General features: G+C 33.9%; 1 protein-coding gene across 1 annotated transcript in view; it reads right to left on the bottom strand.

Annotated features, from left to right (window-relative positions):
• Positions 1 to 4,897: 4,897 nt before the first annotated feature.
• Positions 4,898 to 26,128, bottom strand: part of LOC133186696 (protein cycle-like) — a 63,975-nt gene continuing 42,744 nt past the window's right edge. Inside the window, exons 10-18 of the mRNA XM_061321950.1 lie at positions 25,173 to 25,419; positions 23,785 to 23,891; positions 21,595 to 21,745; positions 13,913 to 13,998; positions 12,936 to 13,056; positions 8,860 to 8,926; positions 6,751 to 6,796; positions 6,494 to 6,628; positions 4,898 to 6,186 (exon numbers count right to left, since the gene is read on the bottom strand). Of these exons, the coding sequence (XP_061177934.1) occupies positions 5,984 to 6,186; positions 6,494 to 6,628; positions 6,751 to 6,796; positions 8,860 to 8,926; positions 12,936 to 13,056; positions 13,913 to 13,998; positions 21,595 to 21,745; positions 23,785 to 23,891; positions 25,173 to 25,419 (1,163 nt within the window). The 3' untranslated portion in view covers positions 4,898 to 5,983. The remainder of the gene's footprint in view (positions 6,187 to 6,493; positions 6,629 to 6,750; positions 6,797 to 8,859; positions 8,927 to 12,935; positions 13,057 to 13,912; positions 13,999 to 21,594; positions 21,746 to 23,784; positions 23,892 to 25,172; positions 25,420 to 26,128) is intronic.

The raw sequence follows: 26,128 nt of genomic DNA, 5'->3' as shown, positions 1-26,128 counted from the left end.
GAAAAATTTGCTGTATTAATTCATAGGACTATATTCAGAAATGGCTAATAACTGCCCCCCCCCCCCCCCCAAATGGACTTGGAGAGGGAAATCTTAAATTATATTCTAGGTCAGGAGCATATATGCAGACTTCAAAGCATGAGACATTTGCATCCACTGTAGTGTCCTAAATTAGAGATAATGTCATAAAAATTATTTAAATTCAACTTTTCAATGATTCCGAGAGAAAAAGGCCTAGCATATTTTACATTGATAATTCAACTGGAAAATATCCAGTTGCAGTTTGCTCAGACTTGTCTTTTGATATAATGTGTAAAATGATAATATCAATGAAATATGTGAAAATAGTTTCTGAGCAAGTTTGCACTCTATAACAAGAGGCCCATGGGCCACATCGCTCACCTGAGCACATTGGCAAGGCAAAAGCACAAATCAGTTCAGTATTGAAAAGATTACCGGGGGGGGGGGGGGGGGGGGGGGGGGGGGCTTGAATTTTAAACTACCTGATGATGCTTCCATGTCAATATATAATTTGTTTTAACAAATGGCTTTGTTGTACTTGAGAAGATTGTTAAAAAAAATTCCCATATATTCCTCTGTCAAAATTTGATCCCCCATTGTGGCTCCTCCCTATCCCAGGGGTCATCATTTGAACAAACTTGAATCTACACTACCTGAGGATGCTTCCATATCAATATGACTAAACATAGCTTTTCTGTTCTTGAGAAGAAATTTTTTTCAATATGTTCCTATGTAAAACTTTTGATCCCCTTATTGGGCCCCACCCTACCCTCGGGGGTCATCATTTAAACAAAATTGAATTTACACTACCTGAGGATGATTCCATATCAAAATGACTAAACATGATTTTCAGTTCTTGAGAAGAAGATATTTTCCTATATGTTCCTATGTAAAATTTTCGATCCCCCATTATGGCCCATCCCTATCCCCTGGGGTCATCATTTTAACAAACTTGAATCTACACTACCTGAGGATGCTTCCATATCAAAATGACTAATCATGGCTTTGCAGTTCTTCATCAGAACATATCTTCCTATATATTTCTATGTAAAATTTTGATCCTCCATTGTGGCCCCGCCCTACCCCCGGGGGTCATGATTTGAACAAACTTGAATCTACACTACCTGAGGATACTTCCACATAAATATGATCAACCAGGGCTTTGCTGTTCCTGAGAAGAAGACTTTTAAAGATTTTTCCTATATATTTCTATGTAAAACTTTGATCCTCCATTGTGGCCCCGCCCTACCCCCGGGGGTCATGATTTGAACAAACTTGAATCTACACTACCTGAGGATGCTTTCATATAAAAATGACCAATTAGGGCTTTGCTGTTCTTGAGAAGAAGATTTTTAAAGGTTTTTCCTATATATTTCTATGTAAAACTTTGATCCTCCATTGTGGCCCTGCCCTACCCCCAGGGGTCATGATTTGGACAAACTTGAATCTACACTACCTGAGGATGCTTCCATATAAATATGACCAATTAGGGCTTTGCTGTTCTTGAGAAGAAGATTTTTAAAGGTTTTTCCTATATATTTCTATGTAAAACTTTGATCCTCCATTGTGGCCCCGCCCTACCCCCGGGGGTCATGATTTGAACAAACTTGAATCTACACTACCTGAGGATGCTTCCATATAAATATGACTCATCATGGCTTTGCTGTTATTGAGAAGAAGATTTTTAAAGATTTTTCCTATATATTTCTATGTAAAACTTTGATCCTCCATTGTGGCCCCGCCCTACCCCTAGGGGTCATGATTTGGACAAACTTGAATCTACACTACCTGAGGATGCTTCCATATAAATATGACTCATCATGGCTTTGCTGTTCTTGAGAAGAAGATTTTTAAAGGTCTTTCCTATATATTTCTATGTAAAACTTTGATCCTCCACTGTGACCCCGCCCTACCCCCGGGGGTCATGATTTGAACAAACTTGAATCTACACTACCTGAGGATGCTTCCACATGAGTTTCATCTTCCCTGGCTTTGTGGTTCTTGAGAAGAAGATTTTTAAAAGATGCTACTAATTTTTCACTAATTCTTCATTATCTCCCCTTGAAAGAGGGCGTGGCCCTTCATTTGAACAAACTTGAATCCCCTTCACCCAAGGATACTTTGTGGCAAGTTTGGTTGAAAATGGCCCAGTGGTTCTTGAGAAGAAGTCGAAAATGTGAAAAGTTTACAGACGGACGGACGGACAGACAGACAGACAGACAGACAGACGGACAGACGGACTACAGACAAAATGTGATCAGAAAAGCTCACTTGAGCCTTCGGCTCAGGTGAGCTAAAAATTGAACTCAAAATGAACAATATTGTGCATTTTTGTCTTTAAAAAAAGGAAATCCCAATAGTTTATGACATCACAGAGACCAAAAATGCCAATATTTTTCTCCCAATCAAAAATGCATTTTGTAAATTCAGTTGTATTTTTTAAAATATGTAGAATTGTGCACACACTTCAAGAGATTTTAAAAATTTGACTTTTATGGGGGGCAGGGATATGCATTTATTGTGTAAAGTTCTTTGACTAATAATTTTTAGATTTTCTGTAGTTTTCAAGGCACAGAGTGAAACTTTACTCAATGTAAGATACATTTCTAACAATTTGCAATATTATACAGGTGAGATATCCTTAAAGCTCTGTACATGTTAAGAATATAACTACTCACTAAAGAGTTCCAATTCCTTTGTATTTTTATGCAGTTAGAGTGATCTGCCCCTAGATTTAAAATGAAATAAATTGAAATCTACAGAATATTTCTCAATTTGTAATCAACATTTCATTAGGAATTAATGAATTATTTGGACCTTTTCTTTGCATGTACTTTTCCAGTGAGCAACAATGGTTTTATATTCACCAATACTTCATTGTCTTTGAACATTATGCCTAGTACCCTATGTTGAAGATGAAATAGATTAACTCAATATTTACATCTTTGTACAAAATATTTCTTCACTGCCCAGAAAACATTTCTCATGAGTGTAAAGAGGGTCCTCAAATTAAGTCCTCTTTAAGCAGCCATTTTGGGGAAAAAATCATATTAGAACACACAAAACCATTCTTTATGACTTGATCAAAAATTAATTGTAGTTTTCTGGAAGGATGAATAATGCTGAATATTCTTAAACTTTCACAGATTCAAGAAACCAGTTACAAACAAGATTTGTGTCTATCTGCTGGGCCTATGTAGTGATCACATCAAACACAAATGATGAGGACTTTAAGAATAAATGGTAGCAACTTATAATCAAAGATTTGTATCCCTGATACATGAATAAAAGTTTGACTTCTGGCACTTTTCTCTGTCAAAACCAGCATATTAAAAATTTTAAAAATAATAAAATGCAAAAGATTAGGGAAAAAAATTTCAAAAAGGAATATTTCAGGGATAAAAAAAATTATGAAAACTTCAAACTTAAAGCTTTGCAAAAGCATTTCTATGTGGAAGACTCTTCATGTTTAGTCTCTATACTACTAGATGTCTTGTGTGATTTCCCCACTTTGCAATTTCAAGCTTTAAAAAAAAATCCAAAAAAAAGCATCTTCGCTAGCCAAGGGCTTCTGATACGCTACTCTCCTCATAAGCCCTTGGCATACGGTGTTAAAAAAAGTTGGGATTTTTTTCTCAAGTTGTGATTGGAGTTGATCGACATCGTTCGACCAATCAGCAGTTGTTTTTTGTAAATGACGATATTTGCGTTCGGGATATATCTTGACTCTTTAATATCGGTAATGTAAAACGCAAGTAAACAATGATCCGTAAGATAACATGCCATTCTATGAATAGCAATATGGTGTCATCCAATTTCTTCAGCAACGTGGAAAATATGTAATTAAGAATCCATACTGAAGATGTAGATTTGCATTTTTACATGTTTGAATAACAAATTAACATAACTCAATACCTTCTTGTTAATTATTCTTTAAAAACATTTTTTTTTAAATACGCTTTTTATTTCTGTCGATGACGCAATCTGTGCATACCAGTAACCTGGTAAGAATCATGATCACGTGACAAAAACAATCCCGTCTTTTGTCAGCACCGTATGCCAAGGTTTATGAGGAGAGTAGCGTATCAGAAACCCTTGGCTAGCGAAGATGAAAAAAAAGTTGCTGATAGAAAGACTTTATTTCTCAAAAATTGTATTGTTTTTCTATGGAAAAAAGCATATGTCTTCAACAGCATGTTCTTTAATATATACTAGTAATTAATTTGTAAATCTTGAAAAGATACAATGCACCTTTCTGTACACATCTAAAAAAGTATGTACGGTACAATTAATGACTACTCCCTGACTAGATTTATACACTTCTTTGCCATTTTGTGATATGAAGATCTATAATCTTCCTTATTTTTATACATATAATTCAAAAATTCAAAAAAAAATCATGAAAGAGTTGAAATCTATCTGCAGAAATTCAAATTACAGAGTATGATTCATAACAATCAATCTCAAAAAGTAAACTAGAATTAATTCCTACAGGAAGGAAACCCTCTTCTAATTAAAAAAAAAAAGGTAAATTTATTACAATATATTCAAACAGCTTTTTAAGCAAATTTAAGATATATAATATACGGGGCAAAATTTGAGAAAATGAAAAACCATAGTTATTCAGAGTTATTCTTCTTAGCCAATGGGAAAAAGAATCAACTTTACTCCCCACCCGAGGATGACAGCAACTTTTGTGGCCTTCTTTTACATGGAAATATTTTTTGTCATTATCCATTTATTTCGTTTTATATTTAAGGAGAATATAAATCTCCATAGTTCCAAAACAAAAATTATTTTCAAACTTACAAATTGTGAATAATGGTTGATTTCCAGTAATTTGAGAATAAGAGCATTCAACGATACCCTCCTCCCTAACAACAGAAAATGAACAACACAACACACATGTGAAGTTTGCATAAAGCTCAGGTTGTTTTCCTTTAAAGATTGAAAATACCACTTATTACCTTTGATTTACAGAATTACAATTGCAGAAGCACCAATTTAAGTGGTAACGAATCTTTAATAAAAAAGATTGCAAAAGCAATGATGGCCTAGCTATTATTATAAAACGCAGATATGTACCGGTACAACTAAGTTGAGCAAAACATGGCTGTTTCCCTTAAAAATGATATTATTTTCAAAAGCCTGCATATATATGTAAAGCAGAAGGATTTCTTTCATCAAACTGTTCTCAATTTGAGGAAAAATGAGAAATGCAAATATTTCATGTATTCATAATGAACTAGCATTATCAAACATCCAGTTATGCAGTGGATTATTTTAAACATGGTGAGATGTGTGTAAAAACAGAAGTCGAGACATTTGTTTGCTGCTAAACATTAGCAAGATAGGAAGTTTAATGACTTTGGTTCATCGAACCCTTTATAGGCACAATATTTAAAGCTGTATCTTTGCTTTAAAAAATCATTTATAAAGGCCATTGGATTTCGAAATTTGCAAAATCCAAAAATTTACAAAATATTTGAAATATTATCTTTGTTTCTATTTTGGAATTCCTCTAGACCTGTTCATTAAAAAATAAATGATTCTCCCCCCATCAATAACGTTAACATCTGTGTTTGATCAATCGATCACAAAGAAATACGGGGTTCTCTAGCACTTAAATAACGAGATTTCATGCAGGGATAAATGCTGTTGGTCTATCTTATTTACATGAAATAAATATCACATGATTATACACTCGTATCTTCTCCCTTAGTAACCTTGAGCTGAATAGTCAGATTAATCTCAACATGTGCATCTGGGCCGGATCACTGTATGCACTGACCTTTGACCCTCCCTCCACTAGAGCCATATAAAGACCAGGTCTGTCCATTCATGACCCTTAGGTTTCCTGGTTAACACAACTTCTTTTTATCTCTGCTCAACAGAGCTCAAAAAGATCATGTGGATTTTACTTCTCAAAGGGAAGTAACTCATGTCTAGTCTTATGCCACAACTATAATGGCCACGGGAGATCATTAAAGTCAATAGGTCCTCCTAAACCTGCATCTGCTTCTAACAAACTCATTATTATTGACATCGCTGCTTCGTCATTTCCTTGTTCATTGCTTTGTCCTGCCTCGTTCTCCGTGGATTCCTGTTCTGCGATCACTCCTTCAATCAGATTTGTCTCCGCTGACGTGCTGGCCACTGCACCCGCTACAACAAATAAAGTGAAAATGTTGAAATCTTTTTTGTAACATTGTTACATGTAAAAGTACTCTTTTAACATTTTTGCATTTTCATCAGTAGCTAACAGTGTAGATGACATTAATATATTTATTGTAACATTTTTAACAAAATCTATTCATTTATTAAAGAATTTCACACAGAAAGAATGATTTTTCAAATCAATGAAAACAATAAATTCTGTCAGCATTTAAACAAATTTAATGTTCAGTAAAAAGCTTACTGCATTGTTCACAAAAAACCTTAATTCAGACAGAGTTTTATTTTTATAACAAACCTGTGGTAGGTGATTGTGTGGGGACCGTCAGACCATTTTTCCGCGTGGCGGCTACCTGATTTGCCAAGGTTGCCGCAACTTCACTAGGCACGACCACCTCTGTTGCCGTAGCAACTGGAGGATCCGTACAAGGAACTACAAAGGATTTTGATGTTAATTTAACTGTCAAGGAACAAGACAGTGACACGATTTAGTGAGAGGGAAGATTAAGCTTAACTGCATGTAATTCAGAAGTTGACGAAAGACAAGATTATTACCTGGGACTTTGACGGCTAGACCATTAGACAAACCAAAATGTCTTCCCTGTAAAAAGGAAAAAAAAAGTAACACCTGAATTTCAACAAGAGGCCCAAGGGCCACATCGCTCACCTGAGCACTGTGGCTAGGAAAAAAGGAAAAATCAGTTTAGTATTGAAAAGCTTAAATGCATAAGTGGTCCCAACCTACCCTAAAAATGGAGTGGGGGGGGGGTGGGGGGTGGGGGGTGGTCGTCATGATTTGAACAAACTTGAATCTACACTATCTGAGGATGCTTCCGTATAAATATGACAAACCGTGGCTTTGCTGTTCTTGAGATTTTTAAAGATTTTTCCTATATATTCCTATGTAAAACTTTGATCGTCCATTGTGGCCCCACCCTACCCCCAGGGGTCATAATTTTAACAAACTTGAATCTACACCACCTGAGGATGCTTCCACATAAATATGACCAATCATAGCTTTGCTGTTCTTGAGAAGAAGATTTTTGAAGATTTTTCCTATGTACACCTATGTTAAACATTGATCGTCCAATGTGGCCCCACCCTACCCCTGGGGGTCATGATTTGAACAAACTTGAATCTACACCACCTAAGGATGCTTCCACTTAAATATGACTAATCATAGCTTTTCTGTTCTTGAGAAGAAGATTTTTGAAGATTTTTCCTATATATTCCTATGTAAAACTTTGATCGTCCAATGTGGCCCCACCCTACCCCCGGGGGTCATGATTTGTACAAACTTGAATCTACACCACCTGAGGATGCTTTCAAATAAATATGACCAATCATAGCTTTGCTGTTCTTGAGAAGAAGATTTTTAAAGATTTTTCCTATATATTCCTATGTAAAACTTTGATCGTCCATTGTGGCCCCACCCTATCCCCGGGGGTCATGATTTGAACAAACTTGAATCTACACTACCTGACAATAATTCCACATGAGTTTCATCTTTCCTGGCCCACTGGTTCTTGAGAAGAAGATTTTTCAATAATGCCATTAATTTTTTGCTATTTCGTAATTATCTCCCCTTGGAGGAGGGCGTGGCCCTTCATTTGAACAAACTTGAAACCCCTTCACCCAAGGATACTTTGTGCCAAGTTTGATTGAAATTGGCCCAGTAGTTCTGGAGAAGAAGATGAAAATGTGAAAAGTTTACGACAACAACGACGCCGACGACGCCAACGCCGACGACAGACAACGGACAAATTTTGATCAGAAAAGCTCACTTGAGCCTTCAGCTCAGGTGAGCTAATAAAAAGCTTTTAGGACACTGTGCTCATATGCACCATGACCCTACTTTTACATTTCTAGATTAACTCATGTACCCCTTGAATATAGCTCTATTTTGAGCAAACTTGAACTAATTTATATCAATTTTTAAAAAAAAATCTTGAAGTTGAGGTTGATTCAACAATGACATTATTTGTAACTGTTCAAATTTTAGGTTGTGAAATATTTGAAGCACTGTTTTCTTCCCCTTAATCTTCATTATTCTTTTACTTTAAACCAACAAGTATTAATTTTCTATATAGAAAAAAGCAACAATCATCACCATACATACAATATCAGCATGTATATTTCAGGACAAATATAGCCTCCTAAAGCCTATGTCTAATGTACTTTCAACCAACACAATATCTTTATTAACCAACATGTAGTTTTGTATATAAAAGCTATTATACTATTTAAATCTCACGTGGAACTACCTATATTAAAATTTGCAGACAAAAGCTATATTTCATATACAACTGCCAACATGTAGATTTGTAGATAATAGATATATTTCATGTACGACTATTTACATGTAAGTCTGTAGACAATAGCTATAAAATACATGTATCTCATGTTCTTAGAGATGCCACCAGTCAACCTAAGCATAAACATTTAACATCTAGTTAGTAGCTGTAAAATTCATTGATGGGAATTGTGGACAGTTTAGATGTACATATAATTCTGGCAAACTGAGCATTACCATGCGAGTATTCCAAAACCTCTGACTGATCTAAATAAAAGTTGAGTTAGTACCCATAAGCATCTTTATATTAAAAAGTGAAGAGGTAAAAATTTGTAATTTCACTTCTGCAGCTGCTCTGCTGTGGTACTTACAGGTATGGTAGCCGTGCTCGCCACAGGTACGGAATTAGTACTGTCTGCTAGCGTGGTATTGAAGCCTCTGAAAATAAAACAGAGATTTATGAACAGTGTAAAATTACCAACTTTTACATTATTCTTTCTATTACAAAATACTGGTAACATAACTGATCATTTCTATTTCAGTATCAATAAAAATAAACACAATAGCCATTTTAATTAAAAAAAAAATCTAATTTTAAAATATTTTGTTTTGTGGAGACATGCAACACAAAAGACATTTTAATGAGAATCAGTGGCTCTTTTGTTAATTAAAAAAAAGCCTATGGTTGCCATGGAAACAAGGACATTTTAGTCTAATAATTCCAATACCACAGCACATGTCAAGGATATCTATACAACTGGTTATACAACCACTCCTGTGGATAATTAACAACCAAATCAAGCATTTTTATAGCTGTAGTAAGAGGAAGTTTATTACATCAAGGGTAGGTGGAATGGTTCCTAAGAAGAAATCAAATGAGAACATAAACTTTCTTTTCAGGGTTTCATAACCTATATTTACATGAACTTTGATGGTGCATTGATTAATTTTTAGTTACATCTTTTTTCAAAACAACAATGTTCTTAATCAAAACTTTGAACTCAACTGAAAAAAATCCAGTCATAATCATGGCAACACTTAGACCAAGAAAAATTAATTAATAGTTTCTAAAGCCAAAAAATCCAAAATTAAATGCAGCAGGCAGTTCTTTTTTTTTTTTTTTTTTTTATTTTGGAAGCAGGTGTTGCACCTTTTTTCATGTCAGTCATTCAACAAAATGATGACTTCAACTGATTCTTACTTTTTCTCTTCTCTTACATTAATTATAATATGTAATCAACTTTAAATAATGTTATTCCAAACATTTGTTTAAAAGTTAATTCATAAAATACTGTATTAACAAGAAATATATTGTTCATCTAATAAAAACGTCTATCTATTAGCATTCATGAACAAGAGGCCCATGGGCCACATCGCTCACCTGAGCACATTGGCTAGGAAAAAAAGCAAAAATCAGTACAGTATTGAAAAGTTTACAGGGGGGGGGGGGGGGGGGGGTGAGGAATTTTAAACTACCTGATGTTGCTTTCATATCAATATAACAAATGGCTTTGTTGTTCTTGAGCAGCAGATTTTTTTCCCATATATTCATTTGTAAAAATTTGATCCCCCATTGTGGCCCCACCCAACCCCGGGGGCCCTCATTTGAACAAATTTCATTCTACACTACCCAAAGATGCCTCCATATCAATTTGACTAATCATGGCTTTTCTGTTCTTGAGAAAAAGACTTTTTCCTATATATAACTCTGTAAACTTTGATCACCCATTGTGGCCCCAACCTATCCCCGGGGTAATGATTTGAACAAACTTGAATCTTCATTATCTGAGGATGCTTCCATATAAATATGACCAATCATGGCTTTACTGTTCTTAAGGTATGTCACTCGTCAGCCTTTTAGAAAATTTCAGTCAGAACCTCTTACTTAAAAACTATTTATTACAATTCAATCTTTATAACATATTTAAATTAAACAATGTAAAATGTTCAACATTCAATTAAAAAACTGCTCAAAAATTCACAAAGAAGCAAGATTTATAAGGGACTATTTCTTGTGGCGGGAGGATATTTAGCAGAAAATTCTGCAAATCTACACATTTATTAAATTTAATATCTTGGAACTTTAGCCTCACATACTTTTACTCAGAGAATATTTTCCGTTATGATATGCCTGGAATATTAAATATACGTCTCAATTTATATTTTTATAACAAAATTTACACCTTCACTCATCAAACATTGCCAAGAAATGAAGATATATTAAGGAAGTCGAGATAAAATTTACACAGTTTTTTGCCTGAAAATCGCATATTTTGACCAATATTTCAAAATTAACATCACTGACCCCAACTTTTTCTTTCATTATTTTAAACTACTCGATACTTTTGACCGATCAGCACTTAAGTCGTAAAAAGTTTGATACAAGAAAATATTCTATTGCCTATTTAGATTTTTAATAGCCTAAATATGAGACTTTTTAGTGCAAAAAGGTCACACAATAATTTACGCGCATTAATTTGCATGATTTGTTCAATGATAAATATTATTCAAATCATTTTACGTAAAATAAGATTATGTTTATTGCCATGGTTACATCTTATAAAATGTGATAACGGATAAAGTGATTAACCAAAGAGTTACGATTTAAGTGCAAAAAGGTCAACTTAATTGTACCGTAGCTCAGTTAGATGCACACTGACCCCCCATTTTCTCCGCGATTTTGAGTCATACTATATGAGTACTTATCCAAAATATACTTCTCAAAAAATCCTTGATATAACAAATTTCACGAGTGACATACCTTAAGAAGAAGATTTTTAACGATATTTTCCTAAATATTTCTATGTAAAACTTGGATCCCCCATTGTGGCCCCACCCTACCCCCGGGGGTTATGATTTGAACAAATTTGAATCTTCACTACCTGAGGATGCTTCCATATAAATATGACCAATCATGGCTTTACTGTTCTTAAGAAGAAGATTTTAGAGATATTTTCCTATATATTTCTATGTAAAACTTGGATCCCTCATTGTGTCCCCATCCTACCCCTGGGGGTTATGATTTGAACAAATTTGAATCTTCACTACCTGAGGATGCTTCCATATAAATATGACCAATCATGGCTTTACTGTTTTTAAGAAGAAGATTTTTTAGAGATATTTTCCTATATATTTCTATGTAAAACTTGGATCCCCCATTGTGACCCCACCCTACCCCCGGGGGTTATGATTTGAACAAACTTGAATCTTCACTACCTGAGGATGCTTCCATATAAATATGACCAATCATGGCTTTACTGTTTTTAAGAAGAAGATTTTAGAGATATTTTCCTATATATTTCTATGTAAAACTTGGATCCCTCATTGTGTCCCCATCCTACCCCTGGGGGTTATGATTTGAACAAATTTGAATCTTCACTACCTGAGGATGCTTCCATATAAATATGACCAATCATGGCTTTACTGTTCTTAAGAGGAAGATTTTTACGGATATTTTCCTATATATTTCTATGTAAAACTTGGATCCCCCATTGTGGCCCCACCCTACCCCCGGGGGTCATGATTTGAACAAACTTGTATCTACACTACCTGAGGATGTTTCCACATAAGTTTCATCTTTCCTGGCCCAGTGGTTCTTGAGAAGAAGATTTTTAAATGATGCCATTATTTTTTCACTAATTCCTAATTATCTCCCCTTGAAAGAGGGCGTAGCCCTTCATTTGAACAAACTTGAATACCTTTCACCCAAGGATACTCTGTGCCAAGTTTGGTTGAAATTGGCCCAGTAGTTCTGGAGAAGAAGTTGAAATTGTGAAAAGTTTACGCCAATGACGACGACCACAGACAACAGACAAATTTTGATCAGAAAAGCTCACTTGAGCCTTTGAGTAATTTTCCCTTTTCAAACTGTCAATAAACTTGATCAATGTGGCTTTTTTTGACCTGATGCGGCGATGCCTGAGACACTATTGCTTAATTTTTTTGGCCTTATCAGGAAATTGTATACAGATTCACATAATTATGTATCTTGATGTATAGTTTTCTGTAAACTGTAGTAGGAGTAGTATTGACAGACAGAGAGATGGACAATATACACTTTGCAATAATACAGCTCTTTTGTCTCTGACCAGTCAAGTTAATAAGTTATCCAAATGGTAGACAGAAAAAAATAATTCCTGAAAAAATGACTCTTCTTAAGATTTCAATTGATACATGAGCTCTGAACAAAGATTTTACATACAAATTTTCTGTAGCCTCTAACCACTATGCCATTCTGCCAATGATTGAACAGATCTTCACTAATATATATTGTGGACTCATTATTCATAGGGGCCAATTTTCATGGATTTTTAAAAAAGGATCTAAGAGTCATTATTTCACTAATAACCTCTTGTGAAAGAGATAATAGTCTATGTAATATATATGTGTGCCCATTTACATTTCTTTTCTGTACTGTTACATCTTGAGTTGGTTAACGACTATATACCTCTGCATTTCTATCATCTCTTCAGCAATCTGTCGACCTATCCGCCCAGCACCCAGCTTGGTTCCCGTAGCAACAGCTCCTGCCCCATTTTTCCTCTTTTCAGTCAGTCCTGCCTGCTGGTCTGAAAGACAAGAGCCCCCAAAAATGAGTACAAGAAAACATTGATGTAACCATCAATTGTCGCCCGGGAAATAAATAAAGTAAACAATGGAAATGAGTCTTGATCATCAAACCGCTTTGATATGTGTGAAAAAGGCATGCGTCTAAATGATGGAGACGACAGTAGAGAATATTTTGAAAACTTATAGTTGGATGAAAATCGAACAAAAACGATACCCTTTTAAACTTTATCAATTCCTCAAGTAAATGTTGGCTACATAAAATATAATTTGAAACCAGACACATGCATCACCATTTTTTCAAAAATGTCTTTCACTTTAAGATTATAAAACATGAACTGTGTAAAGTACATTTTTAATTTTTTATGCGATAAGTAAAATTCGATGTTCTAAAAAAAGGGACCTGTCGTTTTTTCGATAGTAAATGATAAGCAACTTTATAAATTAAACATGAAAAACTTATATATTTTTACAGATTCACTTTATGGAAGTAAATATATTGTGTATCTCGTAATTTATAAAGGGAAAGAACATTCTGATTAACAATCTTTTTAATGTTTAGAAAACCTTTAATTCTGAATAACTTCTCCCACCTCAATCCCCATATACCAACACTTAAACTTATATGTATAGAGCAGCCCAGTCCTCCGGGCTGCAATAACAAATTTACAATGTTTGTGACTTATAATCTAAATATGGGTTTATACTCTTGAACTGCACCAAATGTAAGGCTTTTCTTTAACACTGGTAAATACACATAGTAAACTTTGTCTAGAGTCACTCCTAATTTAGATAAGTATCCATTTTTGTGCAAGCTAAGACATGACCTTCATTAGGAATCTAAGTTTGACCTCTAACCTTCTTTATACTCCCAATTACAGTTGCCCTCCATGACCTCTGAACCTGCATCCATACTCTGACCTGAACTGGTAACCTCCTGTTCCCTGAAGTAAAAAAAAAGTTTTTTTGAAAAATCTAACCCTAACCACTTATTTAATTTCTTTGTTATCAACATTACATATATGACTACACATTTTATGCAATATGCAATCACTGACTTATATGGCTCAAAGTTAAAACTGGAAAATAAACTTTAAAAACAACACATCATGATAAAATGAGGCCAAGGTTTAAAAATCATAATATAATCTGAAAGGTCTTGTCACAAGTAATACACATGTGAAAAAAATATGAAATCCTTGTCTCTTCTGAAGCAAAAGTTACGGCCAAAGTTAAAATTTTAGATAAGAAGGCCAAACTTCTGGGTTAAGGTCAAGAAGTCGAAAATGATAATTCTTTCTGAAAGGTGTCACAGGAAATCCTGTAAAATATGAAAGCTCTATCTTCTCTCATTCAAATGTAATATTACCAATTTTGAAGATTTTGAAAAGTACTCTAGGTTAAATTTTAAGGCCAAGGTCATGGGGTCAAAAACCTAGTGCATTCAAAAAGGTCTTGTCACAGGTAATGCAAATGTAAACTAGAAATATGTCCATAGGACATGAATGCCCCACCAAGGGTACATTAGTAATGCAACATGAAAATTTGTATTGGTGTATGAAATTTGATGAGAATATCTTGAAAAGTTCCTTTAAAATTGAAATTGAAATCTAAAAAGTTGGATATAGATGATAAATTCTCACCAAATTATGTATAAGTGCATAAACTTACATAAATATATCTTAAATGGTTTCTTAAAAATTAGGCAAAATGCAAATCTAAGAAAAGTGAGGTCAAGGTCACAGGAAAGTTCAAGGTCAAATGTTTTTGATGCAGTTGAATACTTCTCACAAATACGTGTCAGCATATTTAAGTTTGATAAAAATATTTTTGAATGGTTTATTTAAAACTGACCTAAACACTTATTTAAGAAAAGTGAAGTCAATGTCAAAGGAAATGTCAAGGTAAAAAAATATTGATACAGTTGAATAGCTCTCATCAGTATGTATCAGCATATGAAGTTTGATAAAAATATCTTGAAAGATTTCATTAAAACTGAGCTAAACACTAATTCAAAAAAAGTGAGGTCAAGATCAAAGGAATGGTCAAGCTCAAAAAATGTTGATGCAGTTGAATAGATTACATCAGTATGTATGAACATATGAAGTTTGATTACACTACCTTGAATGGTATCTTTAAAACTGAGTTAAACACTAATTTAAGAAAAGTGAGGTCAAGGTCAAAGGAAAGGTCAAGGTCAAAAAATGTTGATGCAGTTGCATAGCTCTCATCAATATCTATCAGCATATGAAGTTTGATAAAAATATCTTTGATAGTTTCTTTGGAACTGATCTTTGAACAGAGCTAAATGCAAAGCGTGACAGAAAGACAGACGGAAGGACGGAAGACGGACATGACAAACACTTTATGCCCTGACCATATTCATGGCGGGGCAAAAAAATGAATGCCCTAATCTTCTCTCATTCAAAAGTTATCATTACTGCTAGAGTTTTTGGAAAGTAGGTCAAATGTCAAGGTAAAGGGGTCAAAAGTCATAGTATATAGTCTACTTGTGTACCAATTCTCACTGACATTGGACCGAAACTGAAGGAGGAGTAGTGTTTTGAAAACAAAATGCATAGCAATTTCTATTTTTAGAAACCATATAGCAACACAGTAAAAATAAAAAAAAAATGTTGAACAAATTATGTATATTTGTATATGCCACTTGAGTAACAAGTCACTGAAATGGGACCAAATCTGTAGAGAAAAAATATTTTGAGAGAATTTCACAGATATTTCTATCTTTAGTAACAAAATGGCAACACATTCGATGAAATCAAAAACTGTTGAACAGAATTATGTATCATAGTATAGTTTAATTGTGTACTAACTCATTGAAATTGGACCAAAACTGTAGGAGGAGTAGTGTTTAGATATACTGTTTACAGACAAGTAGAAGACAGACAAATGAATGGCATGAACTTTTCTGGTCTTTGATCAGTAGAGATAAACATGAAGTTGACCCTCATATTAAGGATAACAAAGGTTCCCCAGATAAATTATTACATGACAATTGCATGCATGTCTTTTGAGATAGTAAAACAACATGTAAGAGCTTCCACGTCTTAACAATTCCTGACTGCCAACTGACCACAACATTTCTTTATGTTGTAGTACTCTGATTACATATGACCAGAGATATGAATAGCCTTGCATAATGCAATGTAATATGAAAATGAAGAGAAACTTTTTGTGTGGCTTCTCTGGGGGTAAAGAAAAGGACATACATGACTTGATTTACTCAGAAAACCTTACATCAGGGAAGCTTTAAGCTAGTACTTGTTAGATCAATCACCAAGTTTAGATTCACACATAGGTAGTCAAAGATTACAAAGCTCATCTAGACAAATGTTATCTATAAGTGATGGAAAAATCTCTAGTGTGCATATCTAGATGCAACCATCCTGCAAGTTTGGTCTGGATAGGTTAGTTTCTTGGGAATGTTAAAATTTTTTAAAATTGTTTCAGTCATGTTGAAAATATTCCTGGTGAGTGACATCATCCAGGTACTTCAGACGCTGCATCTGAGGCATGTTTGGTAGCATTTATCCCTAGATGCAACAATCCTGCAACTGTGGTCCAGGTAAGCTTGTGGTTACTGCAAGGGTTGCGAATGGACCTGCTTTGAAAAGTAGGTCAAATCCAGCATCTGAAGTGTGCATCCATGGATACGTCATTTATGCAATTTTTGTCCAGCTAGGGCTTATAGTTACTTGGGAATGGACCTGCTTTGAAAAATAGGTCAGATCCAGCATCCAAAGCAAGTCTGATAGTATGCATCTCTAAATGCATCATCCATGCAACTTTGGTCCAGTTAGGGCTTATATTTACTTCATTATGAACCTGCTTCAAAATGTAGGTCAGATCCTGCATCTGGATCTCTGGTAGTGTGTATCTATAGATGCAGTATCCATGTAACTTTGGTCTAGTTAGGACTTATAATTACTTGGAAATATACCTGCTTCAAAATGTGGGTCAGATCAAGCATCCACAGTGTGAAAGTTTGCAAGCCAACCCTACATGCATTATCCATGTAACTTTGTTCCAGGTAGGACTTATAGTTACTTGGAAATGGACCTGCTTCAAAATGTAGGTCAGATCCAGCATCCAAAGCAAGTCTGGAGGTTTGCATCCCTAGTTGAATCATCCTTGCAACTTTGGTCCAGGTATGATCTATAGTTATTTTGGAATGGACCTGCTTCAAAATGTAGGTCAGATCCAGTATCCAAACCCAGTCTGGTAGTGTGAATCTCTAAATGTATCATCCATGCAAGTTTGTTCACCATAGGGTTTGTAGTTACCAACGAAAGAACCTGCTCCAAAATATTTTTAAAAACCTGGTCACTCAACCAGAAAATTGGGAATGAACACACACCTAAACATAAAACCTACCCAATCATCAAGACAAGAGGCCCAAGGGCCTTGAATCACTCTTCTAATAAACTGTACAACCTATCACTTCTATTTGAAGTTTCTAAGTATCCTGTACAATTAGATAAAGCCTTGAAATTCCAAAGGTAGGTCATCATGACCTACATTTTAGATGAAACACTCTGAGAACCCAAGATGATTCTAAGCCAATTAGTACCTGAGAGCAGGTCATGGTGACCTACTTATCACTTGTCATTCTCTGAGGACCCAAGATGCATCAACTAAGTATGATGATTCTAAGTCAATTAATAGTTTAATACATGTACCTAAAATATTTTTAAAAATTATAACCATAAAATTTCAAAAGTAGGTCACAGTGACCTACTTTTCAGATGACATACCTTGAGGACCCAAGATGCATCAACTGACAAAGTTTGATGATTCTAAGCCAATTAGTACCTGATATATTTAAATAAAGTCATAAAATTTAAAAAAATAGGTCAAAGGACAAGTGCACTTAAGCAATGCTTAATGGTCCCTTTTTCAGTGTCGTTTTACTTTAGAATATATTACCAAATTGTTCTTTTTTGGTAATAGTTAAACACAAGTGGATATTTCTAATTAAAATCATGTTAAAACATCACCTAAATCAGCATGGATTTGAAACAAATGAAGATTTTAAACTGCCTACAGATACCCCGAATCCGGAAAAGTCGTACTGAACCTAGTTTGAGTTTCGTTTATTCAAATCAAGGGGAGGAGACATTTAAATCGGACACTTGAACAATCTGATGGTGGATCATTGACAGGCGCGTTTTCCGAATGATAATCTTGCGCTATTTCACCTGAAAAAAAAAATCGAAGGAAGTTGTATAGATGCCTGTAGCCATAGTGATCAAACTAAGAAATTTACACGCTTGCATTTGAAGTAATACAATAAGTATTCACATTATTTCCTTAAATTTTAAAATGAAAAAAAAGTGTATTTAGGTGGCTTTCATTACCGGTACCATTGTCTTGCATGAATGTTAAAAATGTTTGACGCTTTTATGTATGATGACATTTTAATGACACTAAACTCTCCTAACCCTCCCATGTTCATAAAACCAAATACATGCAACCTTCTCTATGCCGCACGACTTTGATATAATGATACAAAACGTGACTATCTTTTACAGCTGTTTTACAGTGAGCACCTTTGAGGAATGTTTACCTGGGTAGAACTCACGTGACTACCGGTATTTTAAATAATTTATTCCACAGGTGGGTTCAACAAAGGTCATACAGGTAAATAGCTCTTGTTTGCTACAGGAAAAACATTGAACTTTTCATACATTTTTAATATTTTAAGTACAAGCCTAATCTTGTACAAATTTCCTACTTTCACACAAGTTTTTTAAATGTATAATGCGTTTTTTGTCATTGGCACAAGTTTGTACAATGTTAGGCTGACAGTAAACAAAAGCTTTGAAATGAATGACCTTCCTCGATTTACTATAGAAAATCATGAATGTCGACTGACCATCACCACATTGTATGGCTTTGCTCTTTGTATATTCATGAATTTCACTGATAAAATTTGTTGAATCTTATGGTTTATATATCAATTAATGATCTGAGATGAAAAATTATGCTTAATTTGATTCTTCATTTTTTCATATTTTACCGGGGCCCATAAGTGCACTCGTTCTTTACCTCCTTTTCAGTCGACTAAGTCCGCGGACCCAAGATGCATCAACTGAGTAAGTTTGGTGATTCTAAGCCAATAAGTACTTAAAAATATTTAAATAAAGCAATAAAATTTCAAAAGTGGGTCACTGTGACCTACTTTTCAGTCAACTTACTCCGAGGACCCAAGATGCATCAACTGACAAAGTTTCATGACTCTAAGCTAATTAGTACCCGAAATATTTCATTATAGCCAGTACTTACACCGAGTACCCAAGATGCATCAACTGAAAAAGTTTGATGATTCTAAGCCACAAATTACCCAAAAATATTAAATACAGACATAAAATTTCAAAAGTAGGTCATGGTGATCTACTTTTCAGTTGTCATACTCCAAAAAACCAAGATGTATCAACTGACAAAGTTTGATGATTCTATGCCAATTAGTACCTGAAAATATTAAATTAAGCCATAAATTTTCAAAAGTAGGTCACGGTGACCTACTTTTCAGTCGACTTACTCCGAAGACCCAAGATGCATCAACTGACAAAGTTTGATGATTCTAAGCCAATTAGTACCCCAAATATTTAATTATAGTCATATAAATTGAAAAGTAGGTCAGGGTGACCTATTTTTCAGTAGACCTACTCTGAGGACCCAAGATACAGCAACTGACAACTTTTGATGATTCTAAGCCAAATAGTACCCTAAATATTTAAATATAGCCATAATATTTCAAAAGTAGGTCACAGTGACCTACTTTTCAGTTGATGTTTTTCAATACCCAAGATGCATCAACTTACAAAGTTTTATGATCATAGGCCTTAAAATGTCCAAATTATGCCTCTAAGATGCTTTGAAATTGAATGCCTGCAAAGATTAAAAAGTAGGTCAATGTGACCTACTTTTTAATAAATATGTTTTAAGCCCCAAGATGCATCATCCTACAAGATTTAATGATTCTAAACCTCTCAGTATTCGAATTAATGACCTAAATTGTTTTGAAAAAGACTAGCCATAGAATTCAAAAAATAGGTCAAGGTGACCTACTTTTTAGTTGATGTACTTTGAGGACCCAAAATACATCAACTGACAAAGTTTGATGATCATAGGCCTTAAATTGTTCAAAATATGCCTCAAAATCATTTTGAAAAAGAATGGCCACAAAATTTAAAAAGTAGGTCACCGTGACCTACATTTGAGTTGACATGATATGAGGTCCTTAGATGCATCAACTGACAAGATATGATGATCCTAGTCCTTATAGTAAGCAAAATATCAACATTTAATAAAATGTAAATTTTGGTCAACTTTGAAGTGACCTTGAGACCACGCCCTTTGCCCCAGGGTGATTCCCAAAGCAAATTTTAATCAACAACATATCCTCATCCTTTTGTGTAAGTTTGGTAATAATCTGCGCAGTGGTTCTTGAGAAGAAGATTTTTTAGCAACCAGTACTTTTGTTTCTATTTTCCTAATTATCTCACCTTGTTTAAGGGTCACAACCCTAGTTTTAGTATAAACGGGAGCCCTTGGGCCAAGGATACCCTGTGACATATTTGACAATAATTGACCAAGGGGTTCTTGAGTTATGGCCCATATTCTAAAAAGTTTACGCACACCACACAAATGGCCATAGCATTAGCTCTTTGAGCCTTTGGCTCAGAAGAGCTAAAAATGTAGGTCAGATCCAGCATCCAAAGGAAGACTGGTAATGTGCATCCATAGATGCATCATTCATACAGGTTTGTTACAGGTAGGGTGTATATTTACTTGGGAATGAATGCCCAAAAACTTTTACCTGGTAACTCATCTGGAAAATGTAGGTCAGATCCAGCATCCATAGCATGTCTACTATTATACATCCCTAGATGCATCATACATGCAAGTTTAATCACTTGAGATCTTATAGCACTTAAAACTAAAATTGGAAGATGTTCTATATTCAATTTCTTTTAACTAAATTAAGATATTCTAAAAGGTTTGCACTACTATTTACAATATAATTAAAACCTTCTGACACATACATGGAAATTAGACACAATTCTACAGAAATCCTTATAAAAAAATCAGCAACTTTTCTGCATTTGGATAAAAAACAAATGTCTTATTTTATATTTTTGGAGCTATTAAGACACAAGAGGTGGTGCTAAATCTTCAAAGACTGAACATGATATATTCAGGTGCTTATCAGAACAATATGGGTTTTCATTTCCCCTCTTTTTCAATTTTGTACTTTGTATCCTCCTTAAAAATTAGTTTAAAATACATGTCTTTGTAAAAGTTGAGATATATATTATTGTAACATTTCATGATTTGTACCTTGATCGTTAATGGAGAGAACTAATATAGGCCATTTTTGCCTGCTGTTCAATCCATGTTCATTGTATATACTTCTAAGTATATCGTGAATAAAATACTTCTTAAACTAACAATATGGGTTCTTAATGGAAGTCAATACAGATTTATAATTTTAACTAAATGTTAGATATGCTTACGGTACAAAAGTATTCGTTGACACAATATATTCCACTTCCTTTGTCCATGGATTCCGAAAACTGAAGCACTCTGATCGCAAGTGAACAAATGAACCATCTTTAATTTTAAATCTGTACACATTGGTTTTCACTTTCTCTTTTGACTTTAAAACTGAAAATATAACAATAAAAAAAGATTATATCAATTTGAATTAATAATACAAAATGCATATGGGGGGGGAGAAAGAGATTAAAAGTTATGTGTACTCTATTTTTTTTTTTTAAACAAAGTAGATATGCAATGCTTATTGTGCACATTACAGATAATATAGTCAATGAGTAATAGTACTCTCAATAAATCTGTTGTCCTTTAATCATAATTATGATAGATAATATGTTAATTAACCTCAATTCGTCAATGCTTGGACATGTTGCCCTTCAAAATACTGTATGCTGCACACAGTGATAGTCAGACTGAAGTGATTTATTAAGCTGAATGTGTCAAAGAGTTCATTATAGATCTCCCCTCAATTAATATCACATGTATTACCGCTAATAGAGTTCAGAAATTTGGTCAGAATTCCAGTTCATGCACTGTCTATCTGACTGACCAAATAACCGGTCAATAGCTAGGGAGATAAGTTTTCTAAGACAAGATATACCAAAACACAGCATAATATATGATGATTCATTCATAATTGCTTTTCTTATTCAAGCCAATACTATAATGGAGATCTGTAAATAAAATAAGTTGTTTATAAAGAGTATTTTATTAAAAGGTCTATATAATGACTATTATAAGAGTAAATTTCTAATTGTGACTCAAACCCCAGCATCAAAATATTCAAAATGTCATAAAATTTAAAGACTGTGTGATTTCATAAACTTTTTGAGGATGTTTCTTTAAGAAACACCCTCAAAAAGTATGTATGCATTGTGCAATACTTGTGTGATTATCTGAGAACAAGGTATGAAATGTTGGTTAGATGCAGCATCAAACAATGGGCCCATGGGCCACAATTCTCACATGAGTCATCACTCTTTTCAAAAATTCTAATTTGCAGTAAACTGAGGCTTTTAATTTACAAATTGTACAGTCTATTTGTTCTGAAAAAACTATTGCACAGTATTCAAATGCACACAAGAATATTGTCTGTCATTATTGAAAAGTTTGTGAGGTATGAACTTAGACTTCTCAGGGTTTGAAATTACCAGTCACCCATTTGCCATTAATGCCACTAATTTTTCATGTTGGTGACTTAAAACTACATTCAAGTTGCCCACATGGTGATTAGAAAATTAACGCTGATAAATATTTGTTTTCCAATTTTGACAGAATTTTTTATAAATTTCTTTTGAAAAATTTTGTAATCAGTAAATTAGTAAATAATTACCACTAAGAAGGTCATTATATACTTAAAGCATCCAAGTAACTGTGATGGACACAATGTTGCATTGATGGGGTCAGTAAGCACAAGAAACCAGAAATAACCAATGTTATTCTGAAGTTATTCATGAATAAATATGTGCCATGTGGTCTAACTCTATTACATGCAGGCACTGGTCCAGGAATTTTTTCCAAAGGGGGGGGGGGGGGGGGGGGGTCCACCCCAGTCAAAAAAAAAATTCCAACCCAGAAATTTCTTGATGAGCAAAAACAAAAAGAAAACAAGAACAAAAACAAAAACAAAAAAACAAAAACCCAATCTCCTTTCCCAAACATATTAAACCCAGAAAATTTCAACCGGATGTGTTCAATTTGTTAAACTCTGCACATATCACTGAGCACGGACTGACAATACTGGTGAGTTGGTTTTGCTTTCTTACATTTCTACTCTGAATTTTCTGGATTATATATCTTTAATTTTTTTCATTAATACACAACAAAATTTCGACTTTTCTTCAGTATTAAGGATAAAGTTTACTTTGTGAAAGTACAAGGATGTGTGAATCAAATGCGTCCTGAAATTTGTAGTTTCAATAATTTCCAGATAAAATATGTTTTTCTTTATATTTCCGTGTGAAATGCTATAGCAACATATAAGTCATGATATAATATAGAAAATTTGAGAAAATATTAACTTCAAATCTGTGTCTATGCCCCTTTAAATACTCACTTGTTGATAAAATAATTTGCATAAATAAATTTTTTGAAATTTGATAAAGCATTTAGTTGTTTATGGTGTGTTAGAAGTAATTTAGTGAATTTACCTTTTCGATGTATATCAGACATTACAGAAATATCGTCTTGATGGTAGAACTCATAAACTGATGTTCCTAACAGCTCTTGAGGTAGGTATCCTAACAATATTGTGGCTCTGAAAGAGAAAAAAAATCGATCATATCTTAGTACAGTCTCTAACAGTGATATCTCAAATACTATGGATATGTCGAAGTGATTCAAAAGTCCCAACCACTTCTTCCTTTGGTATTTTACCCCCGATATCTTGAATCCTCAGATAACTCAAAGTTTTTTCTCAGTCCCATGGAGTTTGAGATAACGAGGTTTGACTGTACATTGATGTTCAAAAGTGAAGTTTAAGGTCATGGAAGGTCCAAGTCATTAGGAAGGTCAAGGAAGGAAAATTATGACAGAATTTAATTGCTCTAGCCAATCTGTTACCTTGTTTGATTAAAATATTTTGAAAGGTGAAGTTAAGATCGTAGGAAAAGTCAAGGTCAGAAAATAAGACACAGTTGATTATCTCTATTAAATGTGTATTAGTGTATTAAGTTTGATGAAAATATCATAAACAGTTTCTTTTTAGCTATGCTAAATGCAAAAAAATTAATAGGTCAAGGTCAGAAAATTTTGATAGTGTTGAATAACTCTCATCAACTTGAACCTTGAACAAAGTTTGATGATAATATCTTGAACAGTTTCTTTGAAACTGAGATAAATGCAAAATAAGGAAAAGGGGGTCAAGATCATAGAGAAGGTCAAGTTCGGAAAGTTATGACACAGCTGAATAGTTCCCTCAAACATTCATCAGTGTATAAGTTTTGATGAAAATATTTTGAATAAGTTTCTTTGAAGCTGGGTAAAACTAGGAATATTGAGGTCAAGGTCAGAAAATTATGTTACAGTTGAATAGCTCTCACCATGTATGAATTTTGGTTAAAATATCTTTAAGAATTTAATCTCTTTGAAACTGAACTAATAACAAAGTGTGATGGATGAACAGAAGGACAGAAGGCTAGAAAACATATAAACACTATATGCCAAGGTCATACTTGTGACAGTTATAAAAGTAATTTTCATCTTTAAATTCTTCATCAGAAAGAAAATCTCTTATTAATTAGTTGACATTTTCTGCATCTTTCATAAGAATCTAGTATCCTATGTCATCAAAGATCAATTACATAAAGTCACTTTTGAGTACCCGCGCAGTTAACCTTCTTACCCAATAGAAAGATTACTTATGGAAAGTCTGCATAAAGTCATGCACACACTTCCAAGTAAATCTAATTAACATTGTCCATGGTTGATAATGATCTATAACTTTAAAGCTTGTACGAATAGTTACCATCTAAATAGTTATGAACTCAAATTTGAATTGTGACTTTTCTTACATCTATCTAGTGTTAATTTCACTTACCCCTGATCAACAAAGGTAAACTTGCCATCGATGCTCATTCTCGAGACATATTCTATAGATCGGACATTAATATCACTGTCCCTGTCCACAAGTTTTCGATCACAGGTTGTTTTGATTTGTCCGACTGCCACTAAACAACTTAAATCACAGTTATCTTCCGAGTCCTCCTGTTCCTTCATGTCCAAACTTGACGAAGGCCAGGATTTGAGGTAACCAGTACAGTGTATCACAGTGAAAGATTTCCTATCTGTAAAATATCATACAGTTAAATGTATCATAGAGAAGGATTTCCTATCTGTAAAAAATATCATACAGTTAAATGTATCATAGAGAATGACTTCCTCTCTGTAAAATATCATACAACTACATGTATCATAGAGAAGGACTTCCTATCTGTAAAATATCATACAGGTAAATGTATCATAGAGAAGGACTTCCCATCTGTAAAATATCATACAGCTACATGTATCATAGAGAATGACTTCCTATCTGTAAAATATCATACAACTACATGTATCATAGAGAATGACTTCCTATCTGTAAAATATCATACAACTACATGTATCATAGAGAATGACTTCCTATCTGTAAAATATCATACAGGTAAATGTATCATAGAGAAGGACTTCCCATCTGTAAAATATCATACAGCTAAATGTATCATAGAGAAGGACTTCCTATCTGTAAAATATCATACAGCTAAATGTATCATACAGACAGACTTCCGATCTGTAAAATATCATACACCTACATGTACAGTGTATCGTAGAGAAGGACTTCCTTTCTGTAAAATAACATCCAACTAAATGTTTCATAGTGAAGGATATCCTATCTGTAAAATATGCAACTAAATGTATTATAGAGAAGGACTTCCTATCTGTAAAATATCATACAACTATATGAATCGAAAGATATTTATTTCCTATCTGAAAAATATCATATCTCTGTTTCATAGA

The sequence above is a fragment of the Saccostrea echinata genome, unplaced genomic scaffold (genome assembly GCF_033153115.1).
Source record: "Saccostrea echinata isolate AGI-Se365-2 ecotype Australia unplaced genomic scaffold, CSIRO_AGI_Sech_v1 ptg000014l, whole genome shotgun sequence".
Taxonomy (NCBI): Eukaryota; Metazoa; Mollusca; class Bivalvia; order Ostreida; family Ostreidae; genus Saccostrea; species Saccostrea echinata.
Note: the sequence above shows the minus strand (reverse complement) of the source record. Positions and strands in the feature narration are given on the sequence as shown.